The sequence below is a fragment of the Neofelis nebulosa genome, chromosome 5 (assembly GCF_028018385.1).
Source record: "Neofelis nebulosa isolate mNeoNeb1 chromosome 5, mNeoNeb1.pri, whole genome shotgun sequence".
In the NCBI taxonomy this organism is placed as follows: domain Eukaryota; kingdom Metazoa; phylum Chordata; class Mammalia; order Carnivora; family Felidae; genus Neofelis; species Neofelis nebulosa.
The window spans coordinates 157,783,331-157,805,284 of record NC_080786.1 but is presented as its reverse complement, the minus strand read 5'-3'; the positions used below and the strand labels follow the sequence as shown (position 1 = coordinate 157,805,284).

The 21,954-nt window shown below is 50.1% G+C and overlaps 1 protein-coding gene across 4 annotated transcripts in view; it reads left to right on the top strand.

The window, feature by feature from the left end:
- Window positions 1-21,954, top strand: part of UBE2G2 (ubiquitin conjugating enzyme E2 G2) — a 49,575-nt gene that overhangs the window by 7,811 nt on the left and 19,810 nt on the right. The window contains exons 1-3 of one of the 4 annotated variants that reach the window (XM_058732221.1): window positions 1,467-1,616; window positions 18,781-18,816; window positions 18,911-18,956. In XM_058732221.1, the coding sequence (XP_058588204.1) occupies window positions 1,574-1,616; window positions 18,781-18,816; window positions 18,911-18,956 (125 nt within the window). In that variant the 5' untranslated portion in view covers window positions 1,467-1,573. Of the gene's footprint in view, window positions 1-1,466; window positions 1,617-2,360; window positions 2,509-18,780; window positions 18,817-18,910; window positions 18,957-21,954 lie in introns of those variants that run through there. The other 3 variants (XM_058732222.1, XM_058732220.1, XM_058732223.1) reach the window with 3 other exon arrangements.

Sequence of the window (21,954 nt, the reverse complement as noted above, 5' to 3'; positions counted from 1 at the left end):
CAGTGGGGTTCTAAGAAACATAGGTAGATTGCCAAATCACAGTGGGTCATCTGGGAATAGAACCACCATAACATGAAAAAAAGGGCTGTTTATCCCCATGTTACACAATCGTGCAGAAGCCTGAGAAGCAAGGAGCTGGAAGGGGTGGCTGGAGAAAGCCACTCCTAGCCAATCCCAGCTAGGGCGCCGCTGCCTCAGGGCCACGCTGGTTGGCAGGTGGGCAGGGCAGGAGTTGCTACTTTTCCCTCTCGGGCCTTCCTGGAGCTCCTCTCTTCGCGGAGGGGTTCCTGTGGGGCCACGCTGATGCAGAAGAAAACCACCCCGGCACCAGTCTTCTTCCAACCTAAGGCCTGTCTGAAGGAAGTCAGGGGGCATCAAATGCCTTCTTCGTGGATCCTCTTGCTTTCACTGCATTGGTCCTGAAAGTCACTCTGAAATGGTCCTGTGCCACAGATGTAATTTTTTTTAAGTTTATTTTGAGAGAGAGGGAGAGTGCGAGCAGGGGAGGAGCAGAGTATCCTAAGCAGGACCTGCGCTGTCAGTGCAGATTCTGGATGCCGAGGTGGAGTTTGAACTCATGAACCATGAGATCGTGATCTGAGCCGAACTCCAGTCCCACTCTTAATCAACTGAGCCACCCCGGCGCCCCCCCCACAATGTGTACTTTAACGGATGGGTAGGATCTTCAATTTTTATCTCCGTTCTCTTTAAAGAATATACACCTGGAATGAAATCTGCTCAGGCAGCAGTCTACCTGCCCTGCCCTCGGTTCCCACCGAGTGATGGAGGCAGGATGGAGGCAGCTACCCTCCGTCTCCATACTTTGTCCCCGTCCTGTCCCCCAGGCGCCACCCTCCGTCTCCATGGACGTCCTGTCCCCGTGCTGTCCCCCGCCACGTCCCCCAGGCTGCCGTCCTCCGTCTCCATGGACGTCCTGTCCCCGTGCGGTCCCCCGCCACGTCCCCCAGGCTGCCGTCCTCCGTCTCCATGGACGTCCTGTCCCCGTGCTGTCCCCCGCCACGTCCCCCAGGCTGCCGTCCTCCGTCTCCATGGACGTCCTGTCCCCGTGCTGTCCCCGTCAAGTCCCCCAGGCGCCACCCTCCGTCTTCATGGACGTCCTGTCCCCATGCTGCCCCTCGTCAAGTCCCCCAGGCCGCCGTCCTCCGTCTACCCCTCTCTCATTCCAGTTCTCCATCTCCATCCCTGGTCCCGATCCTTTAATCAGACCTTCCTGGGGCACCACCGGTAGGATGTAACCCGCTCTGGGCGCCCGCGGCTCCGGGATCTCCCGGAAGACCCAGGCCCTCTAGGAATCTGGATCGCCGGGAGCGACGTTAACCCACAGAGGGGCCGAGGCCCTGGCGTTGGGTAGGAACCTCGGAACCCTGCGATCAGGCCGTCCCGGCCGCCGCGCCTGCGCCGCTCCCCGTGGCGACGGCGCCACCGCGCACGCGCACGCCGCGTCCCGGAAGGGTTTCCGGGTCCCGGCGTCGACCCGGAAGCAGCCCTGCGGTGGGCGGGAGAGGCCGGCGCTTGGGAGGGGAGGTCGCGCAGCACAGCTGTTGCCAGGACGATGGCGGGGACGGCGCTCAAGAGGCTGATGGCCGAGTACAAACGTGAGTGCGGGGTCCGCGCCTCCAGTCTGGGGACCCGCTCCTCCCCCCCGCCCCCGTCCGTCCGCCCCGTGTCCCGCGCGTCCCTCGAGCTCGCGCCCCCCCCTCTGCCGACCCCGGGCCCTGCGCCCCCCTCCTCCCGTCCCCGGGCTCCCACCCGGCGGTAGAGTCCCTGCTCGGGGAGGCCCCGGGCGCACACGGCCGTGTGTGACGGCCTGAGTTGGTGGAGATGTGGGAGCCGTGGACGCCGAAAGCACTGAGTCATGCCCGCTTGTTCCCGCGTAGGCGCGGGGACGGGAGTTTGGTCCTGGGAAACCGTGAGCCCTAACAGTCTGCGGTCCCCTTCCTCCGCTGCGCCCACTGCCTGCTCTTGACTTCATACACGAACTCGTAAAGGGAACCCTTGGAAAAGGACAGTCAGCATCACTACTCCACGAGTTTAGAAATGCGGAAACAGTTCCACGCAGCCTTTGTTTTTGTCTTTGGCTCCTTTAGTAATTTAGAGGACTCCCTCATTCCAGCCTTGCAGGAAAACGGGAATTGCCTACTGAGAAGCTGAAACCAAAAGCGTATGGAGAAAAAGCGCATTGTGATGCATTTGGGGTGAAAGGTCAGATTTGGCTTTCTCTTTAATAACGGAACAGTTTTTGAGTAGTGCCACCTGTCACGCTTCCTAGGTGGTGCCCAGAGAGCCTCCTTTGTGCTTTCCTCGCCAGGGAAAGGTTTTATTTAATGTTTGGGGAAAGTAAAGGGAGAAACGAAAGACGAAGAACATTCCGTGTTCTGCCTTTTGACAGCCCCGTTGGGAGAGTTGCCAGGAGAGGTCATGGGTGAAACGGATGTGTGGCAGGTGTCGTGAGCTGCTGGTGGAGACAGGGTGGTCGCCCGCGTGTGGGTAAGAGAGGGTCTCTGCAGCCGCAGTCCCGGTTCAGCTGCTGCTTGTTAGCTCTCCGGCCCAGGCCTTGACCTCTGCACTTTGGTCCTGTGGGAAGGTTAATGCTTTTCAGGATACTTGATAGATAACTCTGATTTTGGTAGCTGGTGTTGTTAGGGTGACATTGAGAGTACTTTAGAAGAAAGTTGAAAGTAAGCCAGAATAATGAGTGTAGTAAAAATAATTGGTAAAAGTGCACGGAGCTCAGTCCCGTTACCGGGTTGGTGGCCCTGCACGCGGAGGGTCCGCGTTCGGCGGGAGCACACCAGGGTGATTCACGTGTGGGCTCATGAAAGAAATGTTTAAACACTGCTCGCTGCCAGTGCCCCCTACAGTGGGAGTGTCTTTGAGAGACTTGGGGGCAGAGTATGAACGGAGGGTTGGGTGGGAGCGGGGCACCGTTGCCTGTGTCCTCACGGGAGACCTGGCCGGGGGTCATATGTGTGGGAACACCTGTCATTCCTGCCTTCCCCGTCCGTGCTTCGGTGTCTGTCTTAGGCTGTTTAGCCCTGTTTCTAGACTTCGAGAAAAGGTTATTTTCTTGTGTCTTTAGGGAAGGAATCTGTTAAGCCTGCAAGGGGAATTAAGTTCAGGCTGCTGCTTCAGTCCAGTCTCTGCATTGTTGAACTTGTATTTCCTAAGGATATTGGCGGTAGCCAAGGTTACTCTTCCCTTTACTGTACTCGCAGAAACTTCATCCGTTATTTCAACCATGTTGTCGTTTTGCAGTAATAAAACACAAATGACACCTGACTTCCAAAGCCGTATCACAGAAGGGTATCGTATGCATTTTTATGTGTTAATGTGACTTCTCGGAGTCCGTGGGAAGGCAGAGCCCTGAGGAGGTCTCCTGAGCTTGCCCCCCTGGTGATCCTGTCGGACACTAATCTGGGCGCTGCTGTGAAGGCCCCCCCGCAGGTGTCACAGGTTACTAAACAGCCGTCGTGCAGGTAGGGAGATCATCCTGGGTTACTGGGGTACAACCCGTTAACCACACGAGGCCCCAGAACAGAAGAGGCGGGAGAGGAGAGGCAGGAGGGGGCGTCTGAGACGTGCAGAGCACGAGAAGGACTCCACCTGCCGTGGCTGGCTCTGAGGCGCCGGAGTGGCCAGGAACAGAGGGGCGTGGGTGGCCCGAGAACGTGAGACCCGTCGCTGGCCGACAGCAGTGAGGACCGGGAGCCTCCGTCCCACGGCTGCAGGGAACTGGATTCTGCCGCCAACCTGAGTGGATCTGGGCAGTGCCCTGCCTTGACCGCTGCCCTGTGAGAGTAGAACCACCTGCCCCTTCTGACACACGGAAACCGTGAGGTCATCGGTGGGTGTCGTTTTAAGCCGTTGGGTTTGTGGTGATTTGTCCCATCAGCGATAGAAGATGAATGCAGTATGTTACTGAGGGGGTTCTGTGGTTGCTGTATCTTAGAAACATCGTAAATTCCATTTAGTGATTCTCATCTTGTGTGAATTAGCATCCGGTTTGTCTTACCACACCGTAAGGTGACTCATTCATTGTAAAGGTGGACTTTGCAGGAACGACCTTTCTGTGAAATGGGGTTTCAGTGGATTGGGACAGGGTTCAGGCATACTTTATCATATTTGGGAATAGTCACAGGCCTGCAGAAATTTCGAGGGGCGGAACCTTGGATAGGATTCTGTACAGCCCCTGGTTTTCCAAATTGTGTAGGCAGTTGAGTGACAGAGGCAAAACGATTGGCCTAGCTCCTTACGGCCAGGAAAAAGGAGAACCAGAAAAAGAACCCAGATATTTTAAACGGGTGTCTTTGCTTGACGTTCTGTCGTCACCCATCACCCAGCCTTCCCGAGAAGGTTCAAAAACAGACAGGTATTGGGTTCTGGGGGTTTCCTCAAGAAGGCTAAGTGGCTAACAACAGAAGTCTGCTCTGTCGCTGTTCTGGAGGCCTGGCGTCCCGACTCCGTGTTGGCCGGGCCACGCTCTGCAAGCTCTAGGCAGGAGTCCCTCTTGGCCTCCTGGAGCTTCCGGTAGTTGCCGGCAATTTTTGCTGCTCCTTGGCTTGTGGCAGCGGAACTCACATCTCTGCCTGTCTTCCCTCTTCTGGAGGTGCCCGTCATAGCTTTAGGACCCACCCCTATCCCATGTGACCCATTTCAACTGCAGTCCATCTGCAAAGCCCCCATTTCCAAACAGAGTCACGTTTGGAGATTCTGGGGGACATTATTCAGCCTAGTTCAGTGTTGAATAAGAACCTCAAACTTGCTCGTGTAAAACTGATCTCTGGCTCCTCCTGCACCATTGCTGCTCCCACAGTCCCCGTGCCTCCCTTGGTGGCAGTCGTGTTCTTCCAAGTTTTTGGGCTCAAACCTTAAATTCACCCTTGATGACTCACTTTTTTTTGTTTTTTTTTGTTTTTTAAGTGTATTTGTTTCGAGAGAGAGCACAAACTAGGGAAGAGGCAGGGAGAGAGAGGATCTCAAGCAGGCTCTACAGCACAGACCCCTCCACCTCAGGAACTGTGACACCACAACGTGAGCTGAAATTGAGAGCTGGACGCTCAACGGACCGAGCCACCCGGGCGCCCCTGTGTTTAACTTTTTTATTTTTATTTTTTTAAATGTTTGTTTATTTCTGAGACAGAGAGAGAGCATGAGTGGGGGAGGGGCAGAGAGAGAGAGAGAGAGAGACAGACAGACAGACAGACACACACACACAGAATCCGAGGCAGGCTCCAGGCTCTGAGCCGTCAGCACAGAGCCCGATGCAGGGCTCGAACTCATGGACTGTGAGATCGTGACCTGAGCTGAAGTCGGACGCTCAACGGACCGAGCCACCCAGGCGCCCCTGTGTTTAACTTTTAAAGGAGCAGCCAAGCTATTTTTCTGACTGGTTGTACCACTTTACATTTCTGCTAACAGCGTATTAAGGGGTTCCGCTGATTCTGCTCCCCTGTCCACACTTCGTATGCTGGGTTTTTACATATGTAGCTGTGCTAGAGTGGTCTGGGGTCTCATTGTAGTTTTTATTTTAGAACATCTTAATTCTGCCAGTTTCTGTCCTTGTTTTTCAAATTCAGTTTTTACCTTAAGTTTATTTACACTAAAAAACAAACAAACAAACCATCACAGTTCACTCATTTCTCCCACCCTCCCACTGCCTTGCCTCTGGCAACCATCAGCCTGTTCTTTGTATCTATGAGCTTATTTTTTTTAACGTGTATATATTTTAGGTATGTATAATACATATATTTTGATATATGTATATTTTCTTACCGTATATAACCGATTTTTTTCGGTTTTCCAGTACATATATAAAAGTATGTTTACACTGTACTGTAATCCGTTAAATGTGCAATAACATTATGTCTAAAAAGAACCAATGTACCTACCTGTGTTTGCCCCGTCGCATATCAGCTGCTTTGTTGTAAGTTGATTTGACCATATATGTGTGGGTTTATTTCTGGGCTGTTTTGTTTCTGTAATCCATGTGTCTGTTTCTATGCCATTTCTACACTGTTGTAACCACCGCGGCATTGTATTATGGTTTGAAATCAATGAGCCTGATTCTCCAGCTTTGTTCTTTCTCACATTTGGCTACCCTGGGTATTTAACGGTTCCATGCAAATTTTTGGAGTGTTCTATTTTTTGAAAAATGTCATTGGAATTTTGATACGGATTGTGTTGAATCTATATATTGCTTTGTGTAGTATGGACTTTTTAATAGTATTAATTCTTCCATTCCATGAGCATGGAGTATCTTTCCATTTGTGTCTTCAGTCTTTCGTTAATGTCTTGTCATTTGCAACAAACAGGTCAGTCACACTCCTTGGTTAAATATATTCCTAGGTGTTCTATCTTTTTAATGCAATTATAAAAGGGATTTTTTTTTTTTTTTAATTTTACTTTCTCTTTCTGATAGTTCACTATTAGTGTATAGAAATGCAACAGATTTTGGGGCACCTGGGCGGCTCAGTCGGTTAAGCATCAGACTTCGGCTCAGGTCATGATCTCGCGGCCTGTGAGTTCGAGCCCCGCGTCGGGCTCTGTGCTGACAACTCGGAGCCTGGAACCCGTTTCAGATTCTGTGTCTCCCTCTTTCTCTCTCCTCCCCCACTCATGCTCTGTCTCTCTCTTCTCAAAAATAAATAAACGTTAAAAAAAAAATTTTAGAGATGCACCAGATTTTTACGTATTGGTTTTGTACCGCTCACCTTTATTGAACTTATTTTAACGATTTTCTGATGCCGTCTTTAGGGTTTTTTAATGTATAATATATTGTCGGCCTCAGATAGTGACAGTTTTGCTTCTTTTCTTTCCAATTCGGATACTTTTTATTTCTTCTTTTTTTTTTTTTGCCTAAGCGCTCAGGCAAGGGTTTCAAATACAATGTGGAATAACAGTGGTGAGGATGGGTTTTCTTGTCTTGTTCCTGGTCTTAGAGGAAAGCCTTTCAGCGTTTCACTATCGAGTATGATGTTGGCTGTTGGTTTTTCATCTATGGCCTTTATTATGTTGAAGTATTGTCTGTCTGTACTTACTTTGTGGAGAGTTTTTATCATACGTGGACATTGAATTTTGTCAAATGCCTTTCTGCATCGATTGAGATGATCATACGGTTTTTATCCTTCATTTTGTTAATGTGGTGGATTACATTGATTTGCAGATACTGAACTGTTCTTGAATTCCTGGAATAAATCCCACTTGATCATGGTGTATGATCCATTTAATATATTGTTAAATTCAGTTGCTAATATTTTGCTGGGGGTTTTCACATCTGTGTTTACCAGGGATATTGGCCTGTGACTTTCTTGTGGCAATCTTGTGGTTTTGGTATTGTGGTGATCCTAGTTTCATAAAATGTTCCCTTCCTCCCCTCCCGTTTTCTTTCTTTCTTTCTTCTTTTCCTTTCCTTTCTTTTCTCTCTCTTTTTTTGGAAGAGTTTGAAAAGAACTGGTATTAGTTAATTCTGTTTTGAACATTTGGTAGAATTCACCAGTGAAGCCATCTGGTCTTGGACTTTTGTTTCTTGGGAGGTTTCTGATTATTGATTCAATCTCCTTACTAGTAATCAGTTCAGATTTTCTATTTCATCATGATTCACTCTTGGTAGGTTATGTGTTTGTGTATCCATTTCTTCTAGATTGTCCAATTTGTTGGCATACGATGGTCCATAGTAGTTTCTTATGGTCCTTTGTGTTTCTGTGGTGTCAGTCGTAACATCTCTTTTGTCATTTCTTTCTTTCTTTCCTTTTTTTTTTTTTTAAGTGTGCTCCATGCTAGGCATGGAGCCCAATGCAGGGCTTGAACTCATGACCCTGAGATCAAGACCTGAGCGGGTGTGAAGAGTTGGACACGTAACTGACTGAGCCATCCAGGCACCCCATCATTTCTGATGTTTCTCTTCTTGAGTCTTGTCTCTGTCTTGGCGAGTCTGGCTAAAGGTTTATCACCATTATCTTTTCAAAGAACAGCTCTTAGCTTCATTGATCATTTCTATTGTCTTTTTAGTCTGTTTCATTTATTTCTGCTCTAATGTTTGTTATTTCTTTCCTTCTACTAACTCTGGGCTTTGTTTTTTCTTTTTTCTAGTTTCTTGAGTTGTAAAATAAGGTTTAGTTGAGATTTTTCCTGCTTCTTGACAGAGGCATTTATCACTATGAACTTCTCTCTTAGAACTGCTTTTGCTGCATCTATAAATTTTGGTACGTTACATTTCCTTTTTTGGAGGGGGATCATAAGGTATTTTTTTATTTCTCTTGATTTCTTCTTTGACTTATTGGTTATTCAGTAGCATGTTGTTTAATCTCCACGTATTTGTGAATATTCCAGTTTTCTTCACGTAAGTAATTTCTAGTTTCGTACCGTTATCAGAAAAGATGCTTTATATGATTTCAGTCCTTTTACATTTGTTAAGACTTATTTTGTGTCCTAACAGGTGATTTGTCTTGGAGAACTTTCCACCTGCACTTGTGAAGAATGTGTATTCTGCTTTTGTATGGAATGTTCTGGTTCATCTGGTCTAATGTGTCATTTAAGGCCAGTGCTTTCTTATATTTTTGTATGTAAGTGGGATATTAATGTCCTCTACTGTTGAGTTGCTGTGTCTCCCTTTAGGTCTGTTAACATTTGCTTTGCAGATTTAGGCGCTCCTGTGTTGGCTGTGTAAATATTTACAAGTGTATATTACTGTTGGGACGGCTCCTTTAGCATTATGTAATGCCTTTCTTTTGTCTCTTTGTTTTAAGTCTATTTTCTCTGATACGAGTATAGCTGCTCCAGATTCCTTTTGGTTTCCATTTGCGTGGAACAGCTTTTTTTTCTTTTCTTTCTTTCTTTTTTTCAATCCCTTCACTTTCAGTGTGTGTGTGTGTGTGTGTGTGTGTGTGTGTGTGTGTGTGTGTCCTTAAATTTGAAGTGAGTTTCTTATAGGCAACGTATAGTTGGGTCCTGTATTTTAATCTGTTCAGCACTCTGTGTCTTCTGATGGGAGAATTGAGTGCATTTACACTTAACGCAATTACTGACAGGCACGTGCCTGTTGCCATTTCTGTTGTTTTCCGACCGTTTCTGTAGTTTCTCTCTGTTCCTTTCTTCTTTGCTGTTCTCTTTGTGCTTTGATGACTTGGGTGGTATGCTTATGTTCCTTTTCTTTCTTTTTTGTGTATTTGCTACAGGGTTTGGCTTTGTGGCTACCACGTGGCTCACATGTGACACCTTCTGTACAGTCTGTTTTCAGTTGATAATAAGTTTGATCCCATTCTAAGGCTCAATACTGTTGTTCTCCCTTCACCCCATATTTGATGTTTTTGATTCACACTTTACATTAAAAAAATTTTTTTTAATGTTTTATTTATTTTTGACAGAGAGAGAGAGAGACAGAGAGACAGAGAGAGAGAGAGAGACAGAGAGAGAGAGAGACAGAGAGACAGAGAGACAGAGAGACAGAGCATGAGCTGGGGAGGGGCAGAGAGAGAGGAAGACACAGAATCCGAAGCAGGCTCCAGGCTCCGAGCTGTCCGCACAGAGCCCGACGCGGGGCTCGAACTCACACTGTGAGATCATGATCTGAGCTGAAGTCGGACGCTTAACCGACTGAGCCACCCAGGCGCCCTGACACTTTACATTTTTTTAATGTGTGTGTCCTTTAACTAGTTTTCGTACTTATAGTTATGTTTACTACTTACTTTTTTTAACCTTCATGCTAACTTTGTAAGTGATTAACCCAGTACTTTTACTATATACTTACCTTTCCAGTGAGATTTATTCTTTCACATGTGTTCTCGTGAACACCCTTTCTTTTCAGTTAAAGAATTCCCTGTAACAAGGCCGGGTTAGTGGTGATGAACCAACCCCTTTAGCTTTTGTTTCTCCGGAGAGCCCTTTATCTCTCCTTCACTTCTGAGTCTTAACTTTGCCGGGGAGAGTATTCTTGGTTGCAGATTTTCCTTTCAGTGCTTTGAACGTATCGTGCCTCTGCCTCTGGCCTGAAAAGTTTCTGCCGAAAAGCCTGCCGATAGCTTAGCATCACGTACATGTACATGACAAGTGGTTTTCATCTTGCTGCTTTGAAGATTCTCTCCTGGCTTTTACTTTTTGGTAGGTAATTATAAGGTGTCTTGCTGTGGGCCTCTCTGGGTTCTTCTTCCTTGAAACTCTCTGGGCTTCTTGGGTCTAGATGCCTGTTTCCTTCCCCAGATGAGGGAAGTTTTCAGCCATTACTTCTTCAAGGAGATTTCTGACCCTTTCTCTCTCCTCCTCTGGAAGCCCCATGATCCAAATATCAGTCTACTTGATGTCTTAGGAGCTCCTAACTGTCTTCACTTTTTTTCATTCTTTTTGCTGCTCTCATTGACTGAGTTCCACTGACCTCGAGTGGCTGATCCTTTCTTCTGCTTCGTCTGGTCTGTGTTTCAGTTCAGCCGTTCTGTTGTTCACTCTGCGATTTCTCTTTGGCACGTCCTTATATTTCCCATCTCTTTGTTGAGGTTTTGTGTCCATCGGTTTTTCTCCTGTTTGATGAGCGTCTTCGTGACCATCACTTTGAACTCCTTATCGGTAAACTGTCTCCGTTTCACTGAGATGCTTTTTCCTGAGTTTTTATCTTGTTCTTTCCTGGGAACATATTCCTGTTTGTCCATTTCGCTGGACTCTCCGAGTTGGTCTCGATACCAACTGGGAACACCCGCCTCTCCCAGTCTGGAAGGAGCGGCCTCGTGTAGGAGATGAACCTCGTCATTCAGTCCCGTCCCGGCTTTCGGTTGTCACTCAAACCTTCGTGCTGTCCCAGCACCTGTTGTGTCTTTGATACCTCCCGCAGTGGAGGGTGTGCCAAGACTTGTCATTGTCCCAGAGCGGAGGGTCTCAGCACGCAGATTCAGGGTGACTGGAAGCCAGGCCCACCGGCAGCAGCTTTTTAAGGTGTGCAAATATGTACAGTCCTGTGGGGCCTTAAGCATAAGCCCCACTGGTCACCAGAGCTAGGCACTCTGCAGGTGTCCCCAGTATGGCTGTCACAAAAATCGGGACTCCAGATGAGTGTGTAAGTTCTTTTCTGGGCGATGCCAGTGAGCTGAGCTGGTGCAGGGCAGAGGGAGAGTGCCAAGGTGGTGCCATAGCCGTATTTTCGTAGAGAGCAGCTCTGTGGACCGTGGAATGTGTGCCAGACCTGAAGACTACCTCTCAGCTCCAGGACACGCAGAGAGGCCTCCTTCACGGAAGGATGGGGGAGTGTGCCTCAGCCTGCCCTCTGTGCAGTGCCCTGGGGATGGCAGCCTGCCAAAAGCCCTTTCTCCGACTGTCATAGACCCATCAGACCCAGGAATGCAAGGTCCCCTGGCCACCAGCACCAGACGATCAAGGGACATCCCCCCCCGGTGGCAGCTGTAAAAAGCAGGGTGCCGGCTGTGTGTAAAACTCCCTTCTGGGAGACATCACACTCTGGATTTCGGCAGAAGGTGAACGCGAAGATAGCGGCTGCCCGCTGAGGTCTCTGGAAGGGATCAGGTTGGTCCCAAGATGCACACCTAATCAGAAGCACACCCCGCAGGCTGCAGTCCTCATGGTCAGCTGATAGCCCTCCTGCACAGAAAGACCGGCCTCTTGCTTTCCCTGGGGGTGGTAGCTGTTTAAGAACTGCTTCTCTATTAGTTAGAGTCCTGTGGGACCCACAGCACGAGTCCGGTGGCCGCCAGAGCCAGGCGATGTGGAGATGTCCCCTGGAAGCAGTCGCAAAGTTTGGGGCACCAGATCGGTTTGAGCTCCTCCCTGTGTGACTCTGACTGTTACAGGTTCATGGGACCAGCAGCTCCGGTTTCCCTGGCCTCCAGGGCCAAGCGATCAAGAGGTGTCCCCTAGGTGACAGCCACAGAAATCAGGGCGCTAGATACGCGTAAAAGCTGCCCTCAGGTGGATGCTGGTGCCCGGGAGCGCAGCGGAGGGAGAGGCAAAGATGACCCCCCGGTCATCTACGCAGAGAACAGTGTTCCGCCAGGCTCCTGATGAGGGTGATGAATCAGACGCCTGCGCCCCGGTGAGCTGATGCCAGCAGGTGCACCTCCGTGAGTCTGGGCGTGGTCCACGGGCTGCCTCGGAGCAGGAGCCGGGCCCTGGGGAGGGCCAGTCCCCGCCCCAAGCCCTTGAAGGGAGGTTTCTCACATGGCTCCCGTCTTGGGGGTCTTGGGATGCGAGTCCCATAGGATTTCAAAGCTAGATGATTTGGAGGCTCGTTTATGCAAGCGTTCGTCTTAGAAGTTGGGGTGCTGCCGTTCAAACCCTTTACTCCTCAAGAAGCAGCTCTGGGTTTTGAGTTTCCTCCTGGTTGCGAGATACTGTGCGGGGGGGTCATGGTGAGATTGTGTCCCAGCTTCTGTTGGCCACTTCAGTGTGGTTTTCTTCTCATTTGCTTGATGTGCAGTTACGACCCAGCCGGCCTTAGTGTGCTTTGGGGGGCAGATTGTTCCGTTTGTAGCTGTAGACTCCATGTTCGTGGGAGGAGGGGCGCCGAGGGTCTCACTGCATCGCCATGTCCTCCTTGTGGCTTTGATTTGCGTCTCCCTTGCGACCGATGACGTTGAGTGTCGTTTTGTGTGTTTATCTGCTATCGTAAGTGTCTTGAGTCTTTTGCTGATTTTTAATCATGTGTATTGTTTTCTTATTAAGTTGTAGGAGTTCTTCATATACTGTAGCTACAAGTCTTTTGTTGGATATTTTGTAAATATTTTCCCTTAAACCATGGCTTGCCTTGTTTTAAAAATTGTGGAAGAAAAACATGATTTTATCTTACCAGTTTGTTTGTTGTTTTCAGTTTATTTACTTACTTTGAGAGAGACAGAGACAGCGCGAGTGGGGGAAGGGCAGACAGAGAGGGACAGGGACAGGGAGAGAATCCCAAGCAGGCTCCGTACTGTCAGTCCAGAGCCTGAGGCGGCTACTTTTTAAGCCACTATTAAAAATATGTTTTTAACGAATTAATATTCTCAAGGGGTCAGTGGCATAGTTTTTGCACATTTCTCTGATACTAGGATTTTGTTTTTCTTTTTGAAGCTGTTTTTGTGAGTAGACACCAAGCTGTCTGTGCAGGTGTGTATTCTGGAAATAAAACGAGTGTCGCGGAAACGTCCCCCGTGTTACTGTAACTTCCCTGACCGCTAGGTGCCGCTGTCGAATAAGGATGTGGCTGGGACTGCAGCCCGCCGGCTGCCCCTCCCTGGAAGGCCCTGGAGGGAGGGCGCGGGAGGGAGGCTCCAGGGGTGGGTCCACAGATGAAGAACGAAGCAGCCCTTTTTGGAGGGAGCCCCCCCCCACCAGATCCCCGGAGGATGAGTCCCCCACCCCCAGCAGTTTATCACTCCTCTGCTTTAACTTGTCCTGTGTTATGCGAAGGTGATTGGCCTGGATTTCAGATGACTGGGCGTGTAGCTCCTGGTGAGCTGGGTTCCGGGCTTCCGTGGTCGGCTGTCACGCAGACACCCGAAGGGGGACTGAGACGGTCGGAGTGTGTGTGACTGCGCCCGAGGGGCTCAGCCTTCCTGGCACTCGACCTCCGTTGCACTTGACTGCTGCCTCCTCGCAGTGCTGGCTGCCTCGCCGTTTGTCCCGCGGCACTGGCCTCGCGTTGGGGCCCTTGCTGCCCCTTCCTCGTCCTCCCGCGTGCTGGGCTCTGGTGCCCTTGGCAACAGACGGGGCTCTCCCCGTGCCCGTTCTTGTTTCCTGCTCAGGGTTTCTTAGCAGGTGTTACTGGTGCTTCGAATGAAAGAGTTGTCCTCGTGTGCACTTTCTTTATGGCCCCTTCCCCCTACATGGCAGTAGCATTCCCCGGTCACCGCGGACACCCGACAGCGGCACCCGAATTTCCCAGTGTCCCCTGGGAAAACTCCAGCAACTGCCACCAGGTCCCCGCGGCTCCACCTGTCCCTGTGCGCACAGCCCCCAAGTTTCTCCTGCTAGTGTCCTCTCTCCCTTGAGCTTCAGACTCGTCTGAGGTCTCTCCGCTGGTCTGTTTTCTAGTCTCCACCTTAATGTGTTTAAATGAGAATTCTTGCCTTCCCCTCAGACCTGCTCCTTCCCCTCCCGTCCCGGTAATAGTGCTGTTCGCTTAGTTGTTTGGGCCGGGGACCTGGGACCAGTCCTCCCATGTCACACCCATTTCGTCCCTGTCTGCGGGACAGACCCCCAGAGTCGCCACTCTGACTCAAGCTGTCACCTTCCCTGCCTGGACTGTCACAGTAATGGCTTAAAACTGTTTATTAGCCTGAACTACAGCCGGCATAGGGTTCAGGTTCAGGTTCAGCTCGGTGAGCTTCTCAGAGAGAGCATCACCACCCAGATGAGCAGGAAGGCTGCCAGCCCGCCAGAACCCCACTGTGCGGGGCCCCCACTCCACCGGAGCAGCTCTGTCTTCATGGGGTAATCACTGCTTTGCTCTGTTTCCACCGAAGCACGCATTCTTAAACATTGTCGTTTAGAGTGCCTGTTTTTTAATGGATGTAATCCATCTATAAATGTAGTTACATGTTGTCTATTCTCTTTTTTTTCTTTTTAAGAATTGATTTATTGTTGACAGTGTGAGAGCAGGGGAGGAGCAGAGAGGGAGACAGAGAGACAGAGAGACAGAGAGAGAGAGAGAGAGAGAGAGAGAGAGAACTTTAAGCAGGCTCCATGCTGTCAGCACAGAGCCCGCTGCGGGGCTTGATCTCAAGAGCTGTGAGATCATGACCTGAGCTGAAACCAGGAGTTGGGCACTTAACTGACTCAGCCACCCAAGCACCCTGTGTTGTGCATATATATCTGGGTGTGTACGCATATGTGTGGTGTATTATGTGTCGTGTGTAGTACGGGGCTGGTTTCTTTTGCATGACTGTGTCGCGTGTAGCTGTGTGTCATTTATTTTCACTTTTGTTCCACTGTATGAATTCACCACAGTTTCTTGACCTCTTCTGTTGCTAGATATTTGGGTGTTTTCATTTTTTTTGGCTGTTACGAGTGATGCTGCTGTAAATATACAGCAAAGACACGATGGAATATTTCTCAGCCATAAAAATGAAATCTTGTCATTTGTGACAACATGGATGGACCTTGGGAGCATTACGCTAAGTGGGATAAGACAGAGAAAGACCGATACCAAATGGTCTCACGCATGTATGGAATCTGAAAAACAACTCACAGAAGGAGAGTACAGGTTGGTGTAGCCATGGGGGGTTAGCAGGTGGACAACATGGGCAAAGGGGTCAGAATACAGACTTCCAGTTATAAACTAAGTCCAGGGGATGTCACGTACGGCCTGGCGATGATAGTTAACAGTGCCGTGTTGTGTATTTGAAAGTCGCTAAGGGGCTAGGTGTTAAAAGGTCTCATCAAAAGAGAAATTTGTGATTGTGTGTGGATGGGTGTTAACTTGCTGGACTTTGCTCGTTGCAGAATATATACGAATATCGGCTCCCTGCGTTGCACACCTGAGACTAATATGACAGTGTAAGTCAATTCTGTCTCAGTTGGAGAGAAAGGAGCCCCCCTCCGGCATCACCTTCACCCTGAGGCCTTTCTTGCCTCAGGTGGGCGTGTGTCTTTGTATCACTTTGCCACCTCCCTCACTACGTTCTCCAGTATGTCTTTTCATGTGTGTTTCCTTACTTACTGGCTGTCTTCCTTCACTGGAACGGAAGGGAAGCCCGTGGAAGGAGGGGCCTTGTCTCTCCTTCACCACTGCGTCTGCGCTGGCCGGAGGAGTGGGGCCTGGTGGCCGCGTGGGTAGCGGCTGGCCCCTTCTAGTCCAGCTGGCCGAGGGGAGTGTGGACACCACTGCCCCGGGGCTTCGTGCAGCCCCTCAAAGCTTCAGATAGGACCAGAGGGCAAATGTAAGTAAATACCATTTGGATGAGTGATTCCGCGATTAGAATTGTAGCTGGGCACTTTTCAGGACATCAAATTATGTGGCAAAACAGAGACGTGACACGCTTTCAGGCCAGCGGTTAGAGCAATATTTTGATGACACCGGTGAAGTATTTAGTTAGAGTGTCCTGTGTTCACACGGTGTAGATTCACCGTGGCCCTTCTCTCGGCCTCTCTCGCTTAAGCTGTTACCCACGGGGGGAAGTGTGGTCTCTGTCTCTTTAGGGAGAGTGTGAGCTGTTACAGCGTCAGACCCTTACTTCCATCCAGTGACATTTCGTCCCCGTCTTCCTCCGGAGACTGATCCGTAGGGCGCTGGCAGGGGGCTAGAGGCTGCTGCGCATGCGGCCAGGTGGTCGGTACCTGGGTCTGCAGCACTTGTGGTCAGGTGGCAGGTTAACTCCTGGTGCACGCGTGCGCGTGTTTCTGTGTGCTTGTCCTCCGGAGAGGATCGCGGGCTCCCGGGGACTCCGGGCGGCCTCCTTTCCCACCCGGTGGTCCCAGTTTACATTCGCGCCCGCAGGGTGTGTCTGTGGCTCCTCGGCGGGGGGAGGCGGCCTTCTGTCCCATCTGGAGGCTCGGGCTCCTGGGCTGCTCCGCTGGGGGCACGGTCATCCCACTGTGGCCTTAGTTTCCCCACAGTTAATGAGTTGAGCACCTTGTGACATGTTCCTTTATTTTGTGACGTGTCTTCAAGCCTTGTGCTTGATTTTCTTTTGGGTGGTTTATGTATTTTTATCGATTCTGAGAAGTTTCGATACTAGCTCTTTGCTGGTTATGTCTGTAGCAAATACCGTCCTCTCTGGGGCTTCCCTTTTCATTCTCTTAAAGGTCTCTTGATAGCAGAGGTTCTTAGTTTCAGCGTTCTTAATTTTACCCATCTTTTCCTTTGATGGTTGGTGCTCTTTGGCTTTACCTTTGTAGTTAGTCTAAATTATTTATTGTTTTATGTTTCATAAAACAACTGAAATTAATTTTGGGGGGAGTCAGCTTTATTGAGATAAAATTTGCACACAATTAAATGTGCTACTTAAAATATTTTTTTTAATGTATATTTTAGAGAGAGAGAGAGAGAGAGACAGACAGAACGGGAGTGGGGGAGGGGCAGAGAGAGAGGGAGACACAGAATCCGAACAGGCTCCAGGCTCCGAGCCGTCAGCACAGAGCCCGACGCGGGGCTCGAACCCACGGACTCTGAGATCATGACCTGAGCCGAAGTCGGACGCGCAACCGACTGAGCCACCCAGGCGCCCCTCAACTTAACTCTTTTTCAAGAAGTCTGGGCTGTTCTCAGTTGTTTGCATGTTTGTGTATCTTTTAGAGTTATCTTGTTTGCATTCAGGCAAGAAGACCTGTTGGGATGTTGGCTGAGGCTGCACGGAATCTGTAGGTGCAGTTTGAGGAGGATTGAGAACTGTAATTTTGAGGCTTCCATCCATGAACTTGCTCGAGTCTCTGCTTGGGAAGGCCTTCAGAGCCGTGGCGGTTCTCGCAGGCTACAGGTCTGCACAGCTTTTAAAAACTTACCTGTATGGGGGCGCCTGGGTGGCGCAGTCGGTTAAGCGTCCAACTTCAGCCAGGTCACGATCTCGCGGTCCGTGAGTTCGAGCCCCGCGTCAGGCTCTGGGCTGATGGCTCGGAGCCTGGAGCCTGTTTCCGATTCTGTGTCTCCCTCTCTCTCTGCCCCTCCCCCGTTCATGCTCTGTCTCTCTCTGTCCCAAAAATAAATAAAAAATGTTGAAAAAAAAATTTAAAAAAAAAAAAACAACAAAAAAAAACTTACCTGTATGTGTTTCCTAGTAGAGTTGACGTCTTTTTAAGATTATTCTAGTTTGCTCATACATAGAAACACATTCAGTCACATGTCTGGACCTCGTAGTCAGCAGTGTTGGCCAACTCACTTCTTCTAGTGTGTCTTCTGATTCTTTCGGACTTTGGGCGTATGTGACGTGGCATCTGTGAGTAATGATGGTTTTACTTCCACTTTTCGGAACCTTACGGCTTGTAATTATTTGGCAAGGGTTTGGCAATTTTATGGCCCTTCAGAGAACCAGTGTTTGGTTTTGTCTGTCTGTCTCTTGCCACATCAGCGATGTCTTGGGCGCCTGGGCCCGACAGGAAGTGCATCTCTGGCCCGATTCCCTACTCCCGGGTGGCCACCCTTCTTGCCCAGGACTGTTCTTCTCTTGTCACTCGTCCGCGTCTGTGTGTGGGTTTGGGTTCACTCTGGAGCCTTCCACATAGAAGACGAGGAGGCCAGGACTTGGGACGGCGTTTCTCGGTGGCGGGGCTGGGCCTCAGTCTCTCGGCGGCCACTGGCCACTTCGGTTGCCGAAGTGCCGCCTGCTTGCTTCTTCCTACTTTCGTTCTCGGCACTCGGGCCTGACGCTCCGTGGGGTGGCACGTCGGGGGCTCACAGATTGAGTAGAGTGGCGCCGGGGACCGACAGCTGTGCCGTGCGTGCTCCGAGTCCTGGTTCACGAGCGCCGGCCGGTCCCTCGTTTCTCACGCTCAGAAGGGCCCGTGCCGCCGCTCACAGCGCCAGGAAGCACCATCCCGTCGGAAAACCGGACACTGTGCTTGACGTGTGAAGTTGAATCGAAACAACCGGCAGGGGTATTTTTGAAAGATAATTGACCCCTTCGGTTTCTTCATTTGTCAGATGAAAGGGTTTATAGCTCCAGAATTCTGCGTTTTGCTGCCGTAAAGAGCCGCGTACGTAGTCGTTGTCGGAAACATAACGGGAATAGGCGTTCGCTTTGGACAGACGGGGTTTTAATCTGTTAATGTATATACTCCACAGTTGTTGTTTGGTTACAATGCCAGCCTGATACTCGTTCTGTTTCATAATGCTTTTGCTTTTTCATTTTGTAGAACTGACGCTGAATCCTCCGGAAGGAATTGTGGCGGGTAAGGCACTAAAGTTAGCTTCTTTGTAATTTACTTCTAATTGCCAAAGTGGCCTTCTAAGTTAATTGTGGAAAATTTTTTTTGTTTTTTGCAGGCCCCATGAACGAAGAGAATTTCTTTGAGTGGGAGGCGCTGATCATGTAAGTTAGTTATATGTGCTGTTAGTTTCCAAGAGTTATTGGACATCAGACCCCGGAAACCAGCTAGCAGCGGGTCTGTGCTCAGAAGTCTCCATTCGAAGAAAAGGCTTCACGCACCTGTTAAATTGAGCTCTTTTTTAGCCTGCTGGTCTGAGTAGAAAACAGCAGAGACGTATATCCCGAGGAATGAAAATGTTTCCTGAGAGTCAATAAAAAAGTTTTGTCATACTTTATATTTGTAGAGTTTTAAAATAATAAGTTTTGAATGTTGAGTGGCAGTGCTGGGTTAGCCTCAAACGGTATCGGTGGCTTTGACTTCGGGAAGTCCCTAGGAGCCCACGGGTTTTTTTTGGTTTATTTTTTTTAAACATGTATTCATCTTTTGAGAGAGCGAGAGAGAGACAGACGGAGCACCAGCTGGGGAGGAGCAGAGAGACAGAGACAGAGACAGAATCCGAAGCAGGCTCCAGGTCCGAGCTGTCAGCACAGAGCCCGACACGGGGCTCGAACCCACGAATTGTGAGATCATGACCTGAGCTGAAGACAGATGCTTAGCTGAGCCACCCAGGTGCCCCAAAGCCTGCAGCTTTGAAGGGGGAAAGGCCCCCGGGGTGGGGAGGGGAAGGTCCCTTGGGTGCAGGTGAGCCTCTGGCCCTGCCCCCTGTGCACCTGCGTTTTCCTCTTCCTCCTGCTCTGTCTCCATTCAGCCCCTCCTCTGCTGCTGCTTTCTTCCTGTGCGTTGCATAGCCTTCCATTGTCCCTGACCCCAAGACGTGGCTTTGTTCTAAGGAGAGCAGTGTGACTCCTGGCCCTGTTCTAGAAAGATCCTGACTGGATCTCGTGATCTTTCACCTGGTGATGTTGCTTAGAGCCGCAAATGGACCCCCTATTCTAGAGTGTTCCAGGGCCCTTTGAGCCAGGCCCTTCGATTGCCTTCTGTCCACTTCAGATGTACATTTTTGACCATTCTTAGATTTACTGTATTTTCAAATAAACGTGGTTAAGTAAAAGTTAGGAAGTTGGGATTTATCCTCAGTCTCTCAGGTTTCTCTTCGGTACGATGAGACCTCTCAGGTGGCCAGCACGTGTCGAGGCTGGGTTCTGGGGGGTTGAGACGTGCTCTCAGGGGAGGGACCGGGGCTGTGGCCGCACACGTCCTCGCGCTGTCTGCGCATGCCCGGTGCGTCCGCCACGCGAGTTCTTACCGCTTCCCGTGTTCGAGAACCACATTGCTGGCAAGTGTTGTCTGTGGAGGTGAGATTGATAATGTGGAAATGGATGAGAAAAGGAGGCTTTTCTGATAAGCAGGATATTTAAAAGTCATCAGTAAACATTGTCCAGAGGAAATACAGCACGCCTAACGTTCCCTGATAATTTGTAATACCCTGATTGCTTGGGCCTGTGGTACCCAGTTTTTCCTGTGTTTAAATGTTTCTGGCATGGGGACGTCTTTACAGCCTATCTGGGCACGTAAAAGGGTGTTGTAGCTTTTGTCCCCTAAAGCAATTCTAAACGGGACGGGGCGTCTCCTGGTCAGCAGCGTTCCGCGTCTAATGGGACATGGCATCATCTGCTGTGTCGGCTGTAGGTCCTTTGATTTTTAAGGAGACAGGAGATTACATCATAGGAACGTGATTTGTCACGGCCATTTTTCACGTACCGTGTCACGTGTGTCGTTTCTGTGCTGACGTGGACACAGGTGCACGGGTTCCTGTCAGCGGGCTCCCGTCTCACACGACACTGGCCTCTGACCTCAGCAGACTCCTTTAGAAGCCCTTTAAGGGACACGTCAGGCCCTCGGAATGGTTTCTAAAAAGGTGTTTGTTAAAACCTGTTGGCATAACCGTTACTAGCTTTAGATCAGCACTGTAAAACGAATATTTTGAAAACCCATGTTAGCAGGTAGATGCAAAGGCAGCAAAAGCAAAAAGTAAGCAAGTAGGACTGTGTCAGACGAGGAAGCTTCTGCTCAGCAAAGGAAACCACCAACAGAAGGAGGAGGGAGCCTATTTGCAAATCACCCGTCTGATTAGGGGCTAATACGCACACAATAGAAGCGCCTCGTACACCTCAAAAGCAGAAGCGGAAACAGTCTGGTTAAACGGTGGGCAGAGGATCTGAACAGACGTTTTTCTAAGCAAGGCCTCCGGACGGCCGACGGGTCCGTGGAAAGGTGCTCAACGTGACTCATCACCAGGGGAAAGCACACCAAAACCTCAGCGAGATTCCGCCTCACGCCGGTCAGAATAGAATGGCTGTCACCAAAAAGACAAGAAATGCGAAGTGTCGGTGAGGGTGAGGGTGAGGGTGTGGAGAAGGAGGAGCCCTCGTGCGCTGCTGCTGGGAACGCACACCCGGGCAGCCGCTGCGGAAGACCGAACGGAGGTTCCTCAGAAAGTGAAAACGAGAGCCACCCTTCCACCCGGCAGTTCTGCTTCTGGGCTTTATCCAAGAGAAGGAAACCACCAGTTCGAAAGGACGTCTGTACCCCCGTGTGTACCGCAGCGTTACGTGCGACACCCGAGACACGGAAGCGGCCTGAGTTGGTGTCCACCGGTGGATGAATGGATGGAGGAGATTGGGGTGCGTGAGATGGGCAGAGGCGGACAGAAGGTACCGCGTCCCGGCTCCAGGCGTGTCCCGGACGTGCTGCCGTCACCGACCTCGTGGTGCGTGTTGGAGAGTCTTCAAGACGGTGACTCTTGCGAGTTGTCGCAAGAGAAAGATCGGTGGCTTCGTGTGGTGACGGATGTTCCCTGGCCTCACTGGGGTGACCGCGTTGCAGCGTCTGCAGATCCGGAGTCCTCGCGCCCCACGCCTGGAACAGAACGCTCCCTGTCAGGCCTCGGTTTAAAAGGAGGTGATGAAGCTTTCTCAGCTGGAGCGCTTTTGTGTTTGAATGGGGCTTTTGCCTTCGTGTGGGATTCCCCTGCTCCAGGGTCTGCTGAGCCTGTGGGTCTTGGTCCTGTTCCAGACCCTTTTACAAACAAGAGGCCGT